A 16,752-nucleotide genomic window follows, 5' to 3' on the forward strand; every position below is an offset into this window, starting at 1 on the left:
CAGGAGAGCACAGTCTGTTCTTGTCACCTGATGGTAACACCACTCAGATTCCCACACTGAGGCTGCAGATGTTTGCTGACCTTAGGCAAAAGGGGTGCTTGGCCTGCAGGAAACACAGCAAGGTTTCCAGTCCAGCCCAATCCCTGCCTGGAATACAGGGATGCCTTTGGCGTGGGAAGTACGTGTATCCATGTGTGAACAGAAGCAGGCAGGAAGGGGAAGTACTACTCCTTTTCTCCTCTTAAAATTAAGGGAAAAAAAAAAAAGTAGAATTAAATATTACAGCATCAGGATGTGCATGACCCATAGGATGTTCTAGGATGTCTGTTTCTCAATGACTTGTTGTCATTTATGGGTGTTGGGTTTTTTTGTGAAAAGGTCAGCCAGCATTGACCCTTGCCACTCACATCCACCGCCCACATCCTCCCTGCAGACCAGGATTTGCACCAGCAGTTGTGGCCTGGGATGATCCCACTGAGCTAGGCACTCAGACTCCATTAAGCATCATTTAAATCACTATTTAATAGAGCTCATAGTTAAGAGTGAAGGCACTGTGAATCCAGGACAGTGCAGCACTGAGTGTGCATCTCCTGAGGGTGCAGCAAGGCAAAAAGTGATCCTGTTATTGTCAGCCCAGATATTACAGGGTTTTTCTTACACAAACCAGCTCTATACAGCACTTCTGCTATGTGTCAGAATGGATAATAGTATTGCCAGCAGGGCAGGGATTGTCCCCCTTCACTGGGCACAGGTGAGGCCACACACTGAGTGCTGTGACCATTTCTGGACCCATTAGGAAGGACAGTGAGGGACTGGAACGAGCCCAGAGAAGGGCAATGGAGCTGGAGAAGGGTCGGGAGCAAAATTATTATGAGGGAGCTGGAGGTGTTTAGCCTGGGGAAAGGGAGGCTCAGGGATGCCCTTATCACTCCCTACAACTGCCTGAAAGGAGGCTGTGACCAGGAGAAGGTCGGTCTCTTCTCCCAGGAAAGCAGCGACAGGATGAGAGGACGTAGGCTGTGCTGCCAGGGGAGGTTCAGGTTCGACAGTAGCAGGAATTTCTTCACAGAAGAGGTGATTAGACATTGAAATGGGCTGCCCAGGGCCGTGCTGGAGTCACCGTCCCTGGAGGTGTTTAAGGAACGACTGGACGTGGCACTCAGCGCCATGGTCTGTGACAGGGTGCTGTTCGGTCACAGCTTGGACTCGATGATCTCAGACCTTTTCCAACCTAATCGACCCGATGGATGTTCAGGCGGGGCCCGCTCTTCTAGGCGACAACGCCACCGCCGGCTGCCCTGGGTGCCGGGACCGGGACAGAGGGAAGGAGGCCGAGGGCCGTGAGAGCGGCGGCGAGGGCAGAGCCGCCTGGGCCCCGCCGTGAGAGCGGCGGCCAGGGCAGAGCTGCCCGGGCCTCGCGTCCGCCGTGTCCCGGCAACAACAGCGCGAGCCGCGCGCTTGCGTCACCCCCGCGCGCCGCCGCCGAGCGCGCGCCTGCGCGGCGCGGGGGAGCGGCCGCGGCGCTGCGGTGCCCGTGGGGCGGCGGCGGCTCCTCCGCGGGACGTGCCGGGGATGCGGTGAGCGGGGACCCGCCCCCCGCCGCCCCTCGGCGCCGAGCGCAGGGCCCGGCCCGGGGGAAGCCGGCGGGTGCGGGCAGGGCCGGGCGGGGGGAGCGGGCGGGGCGGCCGTGACGCAGCCGGGCTGAGCGCGGCCCGTCCCGCGCTGAGGGCCGGCACCGGGGCGCGCCTGGGCCTTGAGGGGCCGTGCCCGGGGCCGTCCGCGCCGCTGGGGGCGCCTCGTGGGGCTGCGGGTGGCGCGAGGTGTGTGAGGTCTTGAAGGGTGAACAATAGGGAGCATTTCATGGAGTGCCTTGTCGGAAGGGACTCACAGGGATCAAAGTCCAGCTCCTGGCCCTGCACAGGACACCCCAAGAGTCACCCCCGTGTGCCTGAGAGTGTTCTTCAAACGCTTCTTGAACTCTCTCAGAGTCGCTGCTGTGGTGACCACTTCCATGGAGAGCCTGTTCAGTGCTCGACCACCCTCGGGTGAAACTTTCCCGATATCCAGTTCTGCAAACGCCCTCGCAGGTGTTTCTCCCCGAACTTTCCAGTGCTGGGATGTAGGTGCTGAGCTGGGCAGCCCGCAGGAGGCACGGCGCTCCCTCAGGAGCTCGGGGGAGCAGAGCCCGGCGGGTCCGGGAGGAGGTGTCCGCAGGTGCCTGGTTGTGCTGCTGACGTGCGGGCCTGGCCGTGTGCTCACCGAACCCCGGAGAGCGGGGCAGGAGGCGCTGGAGCCTCATCGGGAAGGAGAAATGTGGCTGGAGGGGGAGCATGTGTGGGAACAGAATTAAGTCACAATTCCGGCCATTAATTGGAAGCTTACTGTGGTGAAATTGCATAGTACTTCAGTATGCTCGCTTGGTGTGCTGTGTTTTTCTCGCACCGTGGTGAGATCTCAACAGCTGTGAATTTTGTTCTGGGCGGGGTTAAGCCCAAGTGCTGCTGCAGCTGCCTGTAGGACAAAGTGCTGCTTTCTCTGTGGTGCCTCCCTTCAGGAGCTTGTAACGCAGCTCATGTCAGACTGCTCCGTTTGTGAGTTTAGGTGGATGTTCTGCAGTTCCCTTGCCCTCACACACCTCCGTCTGTAGAAGTCTTAAAAGGGCCTGACACAACTGGTTTGCTTGACCAACAATGAACTCTGCAAAGAGGCATTTTGGGGGAAGTCAGATGCAGGGGGATGAAGGGGAGTAAGTTGATAAATACTCAGAGGGCATGGCATTAATCCTTCGGCAGACTTTTGGGGAAAAAGATTTGGGTGTGAAGGAAAGATGAAGTAATTCGGAGTTGGAGACATTTGAGCAAGTCAGTTCTGTAATACAGCCTGAAGTTGAGTGTTTTGTGTGGGTAGGGAGGTCTCTAAATTCGTTTATATTGACGTAGATTCCTTGGCTTACCAGTTTCAGAATGCTGTGGGAGTTCTTTTGATCTGCCAATGTAAATTTGATGTAAGAAAGCTGATTCCTAATGTGATGTCTATGTATAAAGAGACATTGATGTGCTTACTTGCAAACATTCTGATATTCACACTCACAAATATTTAAAATAAACAAAGATTGTCATAAATTACCATTTTCATCTTAAGATTTTTTTTTCCCATTCCATTGAATGTATTTATATATGTGTGTGTTGGAGCTGAATCTGTGTGGAAAGTTATCTCAATTTAATATAAGTATTGCTGTAAGCAAAATAGTACATTTTTAGTAAGATTATAATGCCACATTCCAGACTCTTTGAAGTGTTCTGCATTGTTTCTGATGTAACTGTTCAGTTACTTGTGTTACTTGTGGAATAATTATTGTAGGCTAAAAGAAAGTGAGGGAGTAGCCATCACAAACACACAAATGTAACTCTCAAATATTTTTGGCAGAGACTCCACAAGTGAATGAGAACTTCTCTCTGCAAAACTGAGGTGAAGAGCTTCACCATGGGTCAACAGATTTCAAACCACACACAAACTGTAATTAACAAGTTGCCAGAAAAAGTAGCAAAGCATGCCTCTTTGGTTCAAGAAAGTGGTTTCCTAACCTATGAAGAGTTTCTGGGAAGAGTAGCTGAACTCAATGATATGTAAGCCTTACTTTGCTTCTTTTTTTTTTTTTTTCTTTTTTGTGTTTTACAAAGACCTTGTGTGCAATATATTATTGTGTGCTGGTAAGCCAGAACTGGCCCAATGGTTTTGAAATTATCCTTCATTTCTTTATGTTTTTATAATGGTTGCAATTACACTTCAAAACCAAAGCCTTTTCTCCTCCTTAAATTCCCTTCTCTGCAGTATTCTTCTTCCAGCAAGTGTTGGAAGAACACCACAGTTCTTAACAGTTCACAAGAGGTGGTTTAGAGTAATCTTTTTATTAGTGTCACCTGTGTCCCTTATTGTTCTCCCTTCCACCTGAAGAGGCAGTGCTGCTTCCTCTGTGCCTGTCAGTTTGGGTAGGAAGGAGGAGCAGGAGCCTGCCAGGGACAGCAGATCCATGTGGGGAGGGTGGCACCTGGGACAGAGCTGTTGGTGACCATCCCTGGCACCTCTGCAGACTTGCCAGGCTGCTCCTCATTAAGGATGAGCTGTGTCTTACTGTCCCAAACCAGTGACCTAGATAATCCCAAAGAACAGGCTGCTGCTTTTTTGTCTGATTTTTCATAGCCTGCCTTTTGCTAGAGCAGCACAATGACAGTAAAAGGAAACGAGCAAAAAAACAGTGTTGTCATGTTTAGCCTGTGTTTATGGTATACTGTGAGAGTGATAAAATGAAGTGGAAACACACACACACTGAATAAGGGCTTTGTAATGTTTGCTGTTTAGCTAAAATGTGAATTTGTATTCAGTTTAGAAATTATCTTGGAGAGGGTCATACTTTCCTGAATGACCTTGAAAAACACACGTCTTCTGGATAGACACATAAATAGATTTTGAAGAACATAACCTGATGTTTTGCCTGAGACTCCAGGCATATATTAGTATTATTCACTCTAAATTACTGTTATTCAAGTAGTTTCTTTCTTTCCAGTGTTTACTTAGACCTGAAAATACTCTGATTCTTGTGGAATAGAATGTTGTGTCTGTGTTCCATTAAAGAAACAAGTCTTAGGTCACCTGACACCTTCACCTGACTACCTCATTATTAATATATACTAACAAAAAGTCACCTCATCAGCATATGCTGGTACTCACAGGCTTTTTTTTTATATATATACCTGTTGAGGAAATAGCTTTTCAGATTGGAGAAGAGATTGTGTGATTAGTGTAATAAACAGTGAGAGTATATGTGAATTTAAATGTCTATGAAGTACAGCTGCTTGCTGGTGCTGGATCAGAAGACTTGCTCAACATTTTCTGAAGTTTGCTGTGCAGTTTAAAGTGAAATGGATTGTGTATTCAATGACATCCTAAGAAAGTCATACTCTATAATTTGATGCCCCTGGGCAGTACTGCTAAAATCTCTTTTAGGCATAGAGAGGGGACAGGTGAACCATAAATAATCACACTTGGCTGAGGCTGCTGATCTTTGCAGGTCCAGCACATGGCTTTAAACTGATGTTGCTTTGTTTTAGTACTGCAAAATTGGCTTCTGGACAAGACAAACATCTGTTGTTTGAAGTGCAGCCTGGGTCTGATTCTTCTGCTTTCTGGAAGGTGATCGTTAGGATAATATGTACCAAAGTAAGTGTGAATTTTTTAATTTGATGGCAGGTTGTATGCACAGATTTGAGGACTGTCAGTTTTACTTGTAAAATCCAACACCTGCTACATGTGTTTTGATACAGATGATGCATTCAAAGATGCTGTTGGAGATAAATTAAGTCTAAATGCTAAGTTTCTGCAAAAAGCACGGCAACAAAAACATACTTATAACTAAGTTTAAAGGAGTGATGCCTTCCAGTGGAGCTCTTACAGCCTTTAGTTAAAATTCAGGTGATTTGTGAGGTCAGGTAATTGAGTGGTACAACAAACTGCCAACTGTAGATTTTAAAATTAGTAGTAGAAATTAATCAGGTTTTCAGGCATTATCAGTTGAGCTAGTGTGCCTGTACATAGTCTGATCCCTTAGAAAACCAACCTAAAGATTAAATGTTTTAATTTATGACAAAAGCTTATGAAGTTTGTCTGTCTAATGAGGAGATTTTCCCCTCTCTATCCTATCCTTAAAGGTAAAGTCCTTTAATGATCCTGAGTCCCCTGAGCAATCTTACTATGTGGTTAAACAAGGCAACCCCCAAACTCTGTTTGAAACCAGCAGTTGGTACTTTTCTGTTTACTCCTAGTTTTCGTTAAGGCAGCCATCACTGTAGGCAGTTTTGAGTTCAGATATTAAATGACTGATTCTCCTGTGCTTGGTTCTAAGTTCAGCCCATTTCTTTGGGTGTTAGGACCCTTCTCACACCTGAATCCATTGGAGTAGTGATGGCAATTGCCTTGCCCTGAAATTGTGGTGCTGCCTGTGGTGTTCCTCACTCTGCAGCAGTGGGCAGTCCTGACTCTTGCTGAGGCAGATTGCAGCTTGTTAATGTGGTGAAGGGCACGGAGGAAGGAAACTGCTGCCTTACATGAGAACTGCAGGGCTGTACAAACATTCTGAGCAATGCCAAGTTAAAACCTGATAAGTAATTGTAAACAATTCTCATGTCTTAAGATAAATAAAACAAGTGGCATCGTGGAAGCTTCCAGAATCTTGAACTTATATCAGTTCACTCAACTTTATAAAGACATCACCAATCAAGCAGCAGGAGTTCTTGCACAGAGTGATACTTCTGAAGAAGCTGCTGAGAGCTGGAGGTCTCTGTCTTCGTGTCAGGCCAGCTTGTGGATGGGAAGGTATTTGGATACACAGTTACAGCATAAGCATTTTGGGAGTTGTGCTTCAAACCTGAACTGCAAATACCTGCTTGTTCTTGATAGCTGCAGAGCTTTGTACCATCACAAACAGGCACAGACACCTTCCCTTGCACCCAGGGAGCTGCAGTGCACTTGGGTTAAATCCTGAAATCTGGGGCTACCACACCTTAGCTTCAGAAGAGCCCTTTTAGAGATCAGTTCTAGTAGGAACATAGTAAAAGCTGAGTGTCCTGAATAAGGGAACAGGAGGAAACGGAATCAGCTGCAGCTACAAATCCAGGGGCTTTGACAGTGTTTGTTTAAACACATTTTGTTATTGTTCCACTTAAACTTTCTCTTCCTCTTACATTTGGCATGTGGAAGTTCCCATCTGTTGCCACTAGAAACCCATCCATTATAATGGTAATAATTTAACTTGCAAGACTGGAAAAATGTGAATTGTCTCACTCATGTCGACCTTCTGCTTTGTTAACCAGAGGAAAAACAAAAGACTGAGGTCAACACCTGCAATAACTTGAGGTCAAACTGAATGTAAAAGCAAGAAGCCTGTCACCCTTTCCCTGTGTGGAAGTGTTGCTGCTACCAGTAATTCCTTACCTTTCCTGAATAAGTTCATGGTCCTAACTCAGTTTAAAGTGAGGTAGAGCTAGGTTTTACAGGAAAAGGTAGTAAATGGTAGAGTTCTCTGTGTTCACCAGTGAAGAGCTGGCAGCCAGGTATTTTCATGAAACAGCTTGAGTGTCACTCTTCAGCTGTTGAAAGGAAAAAGGGGTCACCTGTGTTGTCACTCCACAGAGCCCTTTGGTTTTTCTGTCAGTGGATTGCAGAAGGTATTATTTTATTTTCATTTAATTTCCTGTAAATTGTGAACGTGTTTGAGACAGAACAGGAAAATTTCTTTCTCACACATTTTTCTGGAAATGGTCTTTTGCTTCAAACAACAAATCAAATAACTTAGACCTCAGTTACTTTGGCAAAACAACTTTATATATTGCTAAAGTCAATGAGGAGAATACAAGATTTCCTATATGAGTTTCTTTTTCAGTTTTTCAGACTTGGAGACAGAGGAGATCCTTCTTGTTTGTAAACTTCATTACTTGAGGCAGTATCAGTCACAAATAAAAACAGAATATACTTTGCTAATATGATGAAGTTTGGTGAGCTTGTGTCTTACCCAAGTTTTGCAAGTTACTAAGGAAAATATAAGCTGAAGCACCTTCAAGTATTCTGCACCAATGAAATCTTCTGTATATTTTTCTGTGAAAACCACCCATTTGCCTAAGTTCTTCTCACCTTCAGACATTTTTCAGCTCTGCAAAGTTAGCCCTCACTATCTAAAAATAGCAAGTGTTATCTGTTCAATTCTTAACTTTTTCCCCTAGAATAATACCCCATATCTCTACAACATCCACGTCCTATTCAGAGCATTCAAAATCTGCCTAAGTGGTTTATACATTCTGATAACAAAGAGATAAGCATTTCCTTTGTCTGTCACTCCTTTATTTTACTGTTTCTTCAGGAACTTAGTACTGTGACTAAAGCTGACTTTGCAGAAGCTTTATAAATAGGCCTTGTATAATTGCTTGTGTAGACACCAGCAAATCTCAAAAATTCAAGTGCTATTGAAGGTTGCTACTGAGAATTGCATGGGGGTTGAAAATGAGAAGGGAACAGGTCTAAAGAACACAGTAATTAGGTTTTGTGGAAAATGTTTTCCTCATTGTATGCAAACTGCCATCTGTAAAAAAAAAATCTGTCACTTTAAAGTATTTCTCCAAAAGCAAATTGAAAAGGGAACCCCAAGGACTTACTGAAAGATAAAGTCATGTTGGCTGCTGTTTAGTAGCTGGCTATTCTGTACAGGTCAAAGATGAATCTGTATTTGACAAGCTCCCTTAGATCCCCTAAGCAAAAATTGTCTGGTCAATAGTCATTAAGGTGGACTAACTCCTGAAATGCCATTTTTTTCTAGAATGCGATCTCTGTCCCTCAGGTCAGAACAGGGATTCCCAAATTAGGGTTTTTGGAAAACCCAGGCCATTTGGAACAGTTCCTTGGTTGTTTTGGAAGTGAGCTGTGACTATAAAATTCCAAACTTTACATGTCTGGTTAGGCCAGTGAAAGCTGAGGATGCTCTGCATCTTTTTGCCCTTGAGAAGTCTTGATGGTCCCAGTATTTGAGATACTCCTGCTAAGAACATTAGATAAAGATACCTCATATTTGGGGAAAAGATATAAAATGTCAACATCTGTCTTGGGTAGTGAGATAATTTTTAAGCTTCCCCACCAACAGAAACACCAGGAAGTTTAACTGGAAAAGCTGTGGTAACAATCATCTTGAGAGTCCTAATTTGAGGAGCACTCATATGGAGCATATTGCAAGCTAAAATCAGCCTTTTCAATCTAGTGAGTAGTTCAGCCCCTGGCATTTTGATGCCATCTGAAATGAGTGAAGCTGCATTCTGGTAGTGATCCTCTTGACATGCATGTTTTTGTCTAGGATATAAACCAGCACACAGAAATTTGGAAAGTTCATTATGAATTAGTTCAGCCTGAGGTGCAGTGACAGGAAGGCAGGTTCTTCTTCTGCCTTTAATGTAAACAGTGTTTCTGTTCTTTTCCCAGTCATGTGATATGAAACAGCTACAACTCCTCACACTTCCTTGTTGATATGAAAAGGAATTAACAGAAGCCTTGGCAACACCAAAAGCACCTGACACAAATACGAACACAAAAAATAAATGCACATTCTGGCTTAGTTTAGTTCACTGCTGACATAGGCTGGGATGACATAAGTAGCTCATTCACAAATTAAAAGCACAGGTGTTTCTTTTTGGCCATCAGTAATTATTATGAAAAATGTAATAACTGGTGTAGTTACTGGGGCATAAATATCAAACATCTGGAAGCAAACAGTTTCTTCTCTTCTGCAGGGTTAAACAGCTGACAGATGAAGAGGAATGTTGCATCTGCATGGATGGGCGTGCTGATCTAATCCTGCCATGTGCTCACAGTTTCTGCCAGAAATGCATTGATAAATGGTAATATACACAAAAGAACATTCATTATTTTATAGTATGCATGTTTCAGTTTGATTTGACAGATTCTGTGGTTGCCAAATAATTTAAAATTGAGTAAAAGCAGACTGAAGCAGAAGGAAGGCAGGAAATTTTGTAAAAAAGAGAGGTGAAAATGCTGTTCAGCATTTGTTTTTGTAATTTCTTACATCTTTTTATTCTTCTAAAATTGAATTGTTACAGTCTTGCTCAGAAAATTGAGAAGATGGTATATGCAATGCTGGCATGTTATGCTTCACAAATTTCATTTAAGGCCTGTTAAGACTGTGCAAATATGAAGGCAAGTTGGACTGTCTGTCACTTACTTGGGAAATAACTATCAGGGAGGTTTTTTTCCATATGTTATGCTTTCACTTCAGATAAATAGCATCCAATTTACTCATTTAACTATATCAGACTCTTCCAGGAAGATATTTCTTCTCCATGACAGCACCTTCAAATTTATAACAATGTATATAATGTGTACCTTACAGTGTTCAGCTTCACAGTAGATTGAACACCTTTTCAGCTTCTGCATCTCTGATACACCAGTTCTTGGAAAAGTGGGAGAGAAGAACTTCTTTGTGGAGGAATACACCTCTTGTCTGACCATACAGGCCTTCAGGGATTAGGGAAGTGTCCAGGCAGTCTGGCATTAGGAGACACAGACCTGCTCTGTTCAAAAAGGTTTTTTTTTTTGGCTAGTTAATGCAAATGGATTAACACATAATTTGTGCATAAGAATTTGTTTTGTGGCTTTTTGAAAGACTTACCAGGGAAGTTACTCTTGTAACAAACACCAGGCTTCCACAAGGAAAAAACATTGTAAAAATCACTGGATCTCAGAATACAGCAAGTAATTTCTCTCCTCTGGGAAAATGTCCTAACATCTATCAGCAGGACAGGGCTTAGTTCAGTGACTGTGCTGGAGAGTGGATTATACCCTGCTTTGGCTGATGAGTCAGCTGAACTCCTCACTGAGTTCCAGCTGCACCATGCTTTTTTTTGGTCTGCAATTGTTAAGGTTGATCTCCTCTTAATTAAGGCATAATGGAGGCTCCCAGCTCAAACATAACTGTTGGAGACTCCTGAGATGGTGGAGGGAGTTGGGACTCCACGGGACCAGTTCTACACCTCTGTGGGCTGCATGACCCAGGAAAAGGCTCCTTCTTCTCTTTATCTTGGAAGCCTGTGGAGATTGGTTTCTAAGGACCTCACTTGAATTCCTGAAGATAGGAAGAATTAATTTAGACAGTGAATTTCCATTTAAACTTTCTGGCCATGTAGCCAGATGCATCCTGTCTGACCTGAGCAAAGGATTAGGAGGAACATGATTCCAAATTTTCACTCAAAGAATGGAGCTGCATTCAGAAATCTTCCTCACAAAGAAAGTTTTTAAACAAACAAAATAGATAGGTGGCTTAATCCAGTTAATGTGATCATTCTTGAAGTTCTCACTGGGCTGGGTTTTGTTTGGGTTTTGTTTGTCCTTTTGGGGGCTCTTTTGGCTTTTTCTGGCCAGTGAAAAGCACTCATTTCTGTGCCTTCCTCACAGGAGTGACCGCCACAGAAACTGTCCCGTGTGCCGCCGGCAGGTGACTGGGGCAGGAGACTCCTGGGTGGTGTCAGAGGCCCCCACAGAAGATGACATTGCCACTTACATCCTTAACATGGTGGATGAGGCTGGGCAGCCCCACAGACCCTGACCCTGCCCACAGGCTGATCGTGGCACAACCACTTGAAGCTTTCCTTTTCCCCAGCGTCTGGTTTTCCCCCTCCTTGCCGTTCTTCAGAGTCTGTCCTTCCCCTCTCCTCTTGGCTGCTGTGAGTCTGCGCTGCTCTCCTAAAGCACAGGGGATCTGAGCAAGTCTCTGTGTGTGCAGTCCTCGTTGTTGAACTGTTCTTTCAGCAAACTCTTGGATCATTAACACAGTTTACTTTAACAACAATGTTTGATATTAATCAACAGTTCAACTACTCGATGAAGCAACAACTACAACTGCAGACTGCTGTTTGAGCATCACAGTGTCCTGCTACAGAGATGAACCGTAGCAGATGGCTTGACCTCACAGTTCCTACCCTTCAAAGCAGTCCCTTATTCACAACTAATGTGAATAAAGATGATGAGTTAGCACTAGTGGTTATTAATTTGAAATTTTACTGTTGAAACTTGAAGATGTCCCACTGCCTGTTCTTCAGTAGGAAGTTATTGCTGCTCTTAGTGTTTACAGATACTGAATCTGATCTGTTATGACTTTTAGTATTAATTATTTTAAATCTGTTTTTGAGAGTGTAGGCAGGTCTGTAAATGTACTTGTGCACTTCCCCTTATTCTTCTAACAAGACTTATCTCTTAGAATATTTTTTTAAATATGATATTTAGCATAGTCTTATTAGCTTGGAAACATTAAACAGTTTCGTACACAATCCTAAAAGCAGTAAATCAGCTTCAGTAGTTTTTGATAAAGAACAGCTATAATTATTTCTAAACATTGGGCATATCTGAAGAGAATGCCTTTATTTGAATTAGCACTTAAGGTGTAGTTTAGTGTGATGCTGTGGCTTTATCTGCTCCTCTTGAGTTTTTGAAGTGATGAGATCAGAGTTAAAAGGTATATGAAGAGTTACAAGTGATAATCTAAGTAAGGGTGCTCTACTTTCTATCTACAAGTGCAATATGCTTTTATGTAGCAGAGGGAAACTTCTTTGACAATAATGTGGCTTGGACTGAGATGCACATGTGACAGCTTGGAAAAGGGATATCTCAACTGGAGTGCAACAGTATTTTGTGTCTAGCAGAATAAAGCCTTTAAGAGCTGAGTTTAGACAGTCTAAAATTGTTAGTATTCAGGAAACCCATCTTAGGCCTCTTTTGCATAAATAGTGTTATGGAAATGAGTGGCTACTGTAGAGAATTAATTTTTTATATATATATATATGTATATTAACAAGTACTACTTTTTCTCACTCAGTAACCTCAAGTTAAAATATTCAAGTGTAGCATTTGAAGGAATAACAGCCTAGATCTTGCTTACTGTGAGACTGAATTTTCCTTACCATACCTGTTAAAATTCCATGATGCTCTAAGGCTTAAGTCCTTTTGTCACAGACAGGTTCTGAACTAAATGTGCATGTAGATATGCACATTTAGGTTATTTTTCTTAATTGGCTACAAAATAACTTAATTACATCAATTTGTTAAAGAATGTGCACAGAGTAGGGCACCTGTTTGAGCTTGGCTTGTGACACCATTGTCAGATTTATCATAGGTTTTAAGACAGAGAAGCAACGTACCCTTCATGTTTCTGTCACCTGACAGCCAGTCTGGCTTAGTGTGTAAATCTGTATTTAGCTATGGAAAAATCCTTTTAGGAGTGTATATAGCTGAGAACTCTTTTTTTTTTTTTTTCCCTTTCTTAAGCCATTGATAGCAATGAGATATTCTTCTGTAAATGTATGGAGTGTTTGGTTGCATAAAGGCAGTTGTTGTTTGGGCTGGAAATCGTTACTGGCCCAGGATTTCCCACTAAAACGTGTGCAGGTGTTCCTAATAATGCAGCAGTTTGGTTTCTTTTTGCTTTTTGAGGTTGCATTAGTCCATGTTCAGAACTTTCAGATAATCTTTGAATTTTTTAAACTTTTTATATCACTGGAACAGAAAGAGCATCTAAATGAAAGACTCAAGCTAACTTTATTTTTCAAGTACTTCAAGAATTATACTTCTGAACTGAAATTTTATAAGTTGACTTTCTGCTGAGAACTTACATGAACTTCTTAAAATGTAATTTTATAATGATGCAAACAAGTTAATTGCAGCATAATGACAATTACAATATAAACTAATGCAAAAATTATTTAAATAGTGCAAAAGTAAACTTTGTATTCTGTACAGCTTTTTTAAATTAAGTTGCTGTAATTCACACTGCTGTGATGTAGATACTGTAATGTGTGCCTTGTAAAATAAATGTACTGTATGTTATATGGAGAAATAGATACTTTAACACTGAAAACCTAGTAATTTGGTACTGGTTGGTATTACTTAGTCTGAAGTGCAACATTTAGCAAACAATTTTGGAAAAGGAATCCATTGGGATGGACATGGCAACGAGTTCCAGAAGTTAGACCTTGAAAATGTGAATTACTGCAAATAGCTGTTGGTGGGGGGCAGTGGAATAAATTAACTTTCTTGTGTTAAGTGAACATTTCTTACAGGTTTAATGTGAAATTGTAACTTAAACATTAGAGATGGTATTAATAGCTAAGAACATTCCACTATATTAAACTTTGTGTATGAATTGTGCAATAAAGTTACTTTGGAAGAAATGTTAGAGTTCTTTTAAGCTTAAGGAATCTCTTGGCTTTGGTACCAGAGAATTGTGAAAACTGAGTTTTGATCCAAATACAATTGCATTGTACAGGTGGTGTGGTTAAAAGTGTGGCACTGTGAGTGAGTCAGAGCTGTCAAACTTTGAAGGGTTGTATCAACAAGGTACCTCAATGCAGCTCTGCAAAAAAAGAAACTGGCTCTGATTTGACCTCTTCTAGGGACACAAATAAATTGGAACATTCTGAGATTATGGGAAAAATTAAACAACTCTAATTCTTACAGGACAATATTGAGGAACATGTTTGTTTGGGGAAAGGATTTTTATTTTCAGAGAAGTGTGATACACTTTTACCCCAAGTAATTTCATCATGTTTCTGATGGTATTTTGAAGTTTAAGAATGCTAAGGTTTGGAGTAGTTTTTTCTTAATTTTTCCTTGTTTTATGTAAGAATTAAAATATGTAATTAATGTAACTCTTTCCTCTGTCTAGTTACTTGGCTTATCTGTTTGGATCTTTCGAAGCCAAGGCAGAAATGGGAGCAGAATTCATTAACAGATCAGGAAATTAGAATGGATAAAATGACAGGCACAGCAGGAGGTAGGTGTACCAGAGCAATTAGCAAAGCTTTCTATTTACTAGGTTTCAACTTTAGGCACCCTATCAGTGTGATGATGGGCTGGTTTTTTGGGTTTTCGTTTTTTTTTTTTTGGAAATACACCGTTTCCCACCATTTTGTGGGAAATGGTGTATTTACCTTCCTTCTCTTTCCTTTAAAGAAAATTCTATACATAACTAGAAAGGTTTTTTAATCCATACTCTTTCCAGTTCTGGAAACCAGGCCAGCCACTGAGATCTCTGTGTTACAGGTTTGAACTGAGCTGTTCAGTCCCACCCCTGTAGAGCTGTGTGTGCCAAATGGTTTATTTTTGGAAGGAACATACTGGCCATGGTTCTTTGCGCTTTGCATCCAGCTAGATCCTGGAAGAACAGCCTGTCAGGGAGCCCTAAGGATGTTTGATGTAAGTAGGAGCTGTATGTTAACCTGCCTGGCCTTAATCCTTACACTGCATATACACAATGCCTTGATTTTGTATTCACACACACTGTAGTGGAAGTAACATGACAGTAATTAAGTATTTTCTTTGGGCTTCTGTTGTTGAATCATCCCTGAAGATAACTTGCCAGAGGTTTTATTCTCACTGTTTTAAGTGGGTGAACAGAATTTTGCTTTATGAGTGTGTCTTAAACATCAGTCATTTCAATTTTTGTTCACTGTCATTGCTTCCAATGCTTGATTCCAAGGCATAGAATTCATCATATAGCAATATTCTTTAAGGACTGAAAACTTCTCCTGCTGGATGTGTCACTGGAATTAGCCTGGATGGGGCTGTGTGCTTTCCAGTGACCACAGTGTGTGACCACCAGGTAATGTTTCACTCTGAGCCAGCCACTGTTACAGCTGTGAGGGATAGGACAGCACATTCTGCTTTTGTGTCTGGGCTGCCAAGATGTTCATTAGCAGATCTGTACTTACCTCACTAACCCATCAAAATCCAAATAGTAAACACTGGGCATGGGATTTGTAGGTTTAACATTAGAAGGAATTATCAGTTTTGTGAACTTGGATAGAACTTTGCACTGTGTGTCTGCTGGAATGAAGAATACAATCCAATAGGTGATTAAATGAGCACTCTTCTTTAGTTCAATGCTATTTAAAAATGCTGGGTGTTTTCACAAAGTAAATCTAAAATATTTGGAAACCTGCACCTCTGAAATTTTTAAGTGTAAGAAGGTAGGAGTTTGATACAACAATCTGTGCTTCCATGCTGATGTGGTTCTGACCCATTTTAACAGCCCTTCAAAAACGTTTCATGTGAGACCTGGCAGTCATGGTGAATGACTAATGAAGCAGTGGTGTTGGTGTCTCAGTTTCATACAGACTGTGCTGTTTAACAGTGGTGTTCAGTGCTTTGACAGGTGTGGGGGAGAAATGCACATGTTGTCATATAGTGCAAGGGGTCCGTATTGCCAGAGTTTCGTACCTCGTTGATGTTTCTTGTAGGCAGCTCCTCTAGACACTGACTCTCCCTTGTCCTCACAGCAGCCAACTGACTCCAGTCCCCTCAACCAACCAATCCACTCTTTTATAACTCTTCTGATTGGCTACAGGTGTGGCCTGTTAAAATCAGGCCTGCTCCTAATCCTTAATAACTGGCTCAGCTGCAACTCTTTAGGGGGGTAAGATTACTTTCTATACTACCTTTATTTACTTATGTTCTATCCCCCTGCATGCACATTTCTCAGTTACAGATGAACCTGTGCTCCTGTGCTTCACCAGTGCTGCTCGTGTACAGAACTAAAGTTTGTGTACAGAAAGGGATGATGTTCAATCTTAATCTAAAAATCTTGACTCCCTTTCTTATTGAAATTGTTTGTGTTATGCTTTTCCTCAAAAGTCATGCTGACTGTAGCAGGATATCTGTGTTGATACTATTTATTTAAGTGTGTCACTTGTTGGCTTCATAGTTGGGTTTTGTCAGATAAATCTGTTGTGCATGCTCACACAATCACAGAACCTTGAACTGCTCTGCCCTGAGGGTCAGGGCTGCTTTCCTGCTCCCAGGCTGGGTGCCTTGACTCTCAGTTCAAATCCACATGAGGCTCCAGGATCAGCAGGAGCTGCTGCATGCCCTGCCCTGGGGCCCAGCTTGGATGAGCAGGGAAGCAGGGGGGGCACCAAGACATGGTGGGGGCTGCAATGCAATTTCACTTTCAGAACTTTATGCCAGGTCTCAGTGGTTGTTTTGCATTAATACTGAATTGCTTTAAGCCAGATAAGCCTTTAGGCTCTTCTCCTAAATAGTGCTCACTGTCTTCCCTATCTCCACTGTTTGTTTTTTTTTTTTTTTTTCCGTTTTCATGCTTTATTTAGGTTTAGTCAATTTAATTGTGATGGTTTTAGTTCTCCTTAAATGTGG

General features: G+C 42.3%; 1 protein-coding gene across 3 annotated transcripts; it reads left to right on the forward strand.

Moving 5' to 3' along the window:
- The first annotated feature begins 1,493 nt into the window (after positions 1 to 1,493).
- Positions 1,494 to 11,431, forward strand: RNF141 (ring finger protein 141). 3 transcript variants are annotated; one of them, XM_054275635.1, is made up of 6 exons: positions 1,494 to 1,577; positions 3,427 to 3,626; positions 5,109 to 5,217; positions 6,188 to 6,369; positions 9,324 to 9,431; positions 11,002 to 11,431. In XM_054275635.1, exons 2-6 carry the CDS (start codon positions 3,442 to 3,444, stop codon positions 11,150 to 11,152), a joined length of 735 nt encoding a protein of 244 aa, XP_054131610.1. In that variant the 5' UTR covers positions 1,494 to 1,577; positions 3,427 to 3,441; the 3' UTR covers positions 11,153 to 11,431. The 3 variants fall into 3 exon arrangements, with proteins under 3 accessions (XP_054131610.1, XP_054131612.1, XP_054131611.1); XM_054275637.1 differs by lacking the exon at positions 1,494 to 1,577 and adding an exon at positions 1,998 to 2,087; XM_054275636.1 differs by lacking the exon at positions 1,494 to 1,577 and adding an exon at positions 2,924 to 2,993.
- The last annotated feature ends 5,321 nt before the right edge of the window (positions 11,432 to 16,752 follow it).

This window comes from Melozone crissalis, unplaced genomic scaffold (assembly GCF_028551555.1).
Source record: "Melozone crissalis strain CALT ecotype California unplaced genomic scaffold, PUWL_Pcris_2 ptg000018l_1, whole genome shotgun sequence".
In the NCBI taxonomy this organism is placed as follows: Eukaryota; Metazoa; Chordata; class Aves; order Passeriformes; family Passerellidae; genus Melozone; species Melozone crissalis.

Bases quoted from the DNA above. Each gene is read 5' to 3' on its own strand.
- RNF141 (XM_054275635.1), top strand. From the start codon at position 3,442: ATGAGAACTTCTCTCTGCAAAACTGAGGTGAAGAGCTTCACCATGGGT. The intron at 3,627-5,108 runs GTAAGCCTTACT...GCTTTGTTTTAG, and splicing joins GTAGCTGAACTCAATGATAT to TACTGCAAAATTGGCTTCTG. The intron at 9,432-11,001 runs GTAATATACACA...CCTTCCTCACAG, and splicing joins CAGAAATGCATTGATAAATG to GAGTGACCGCCACAGAAACT.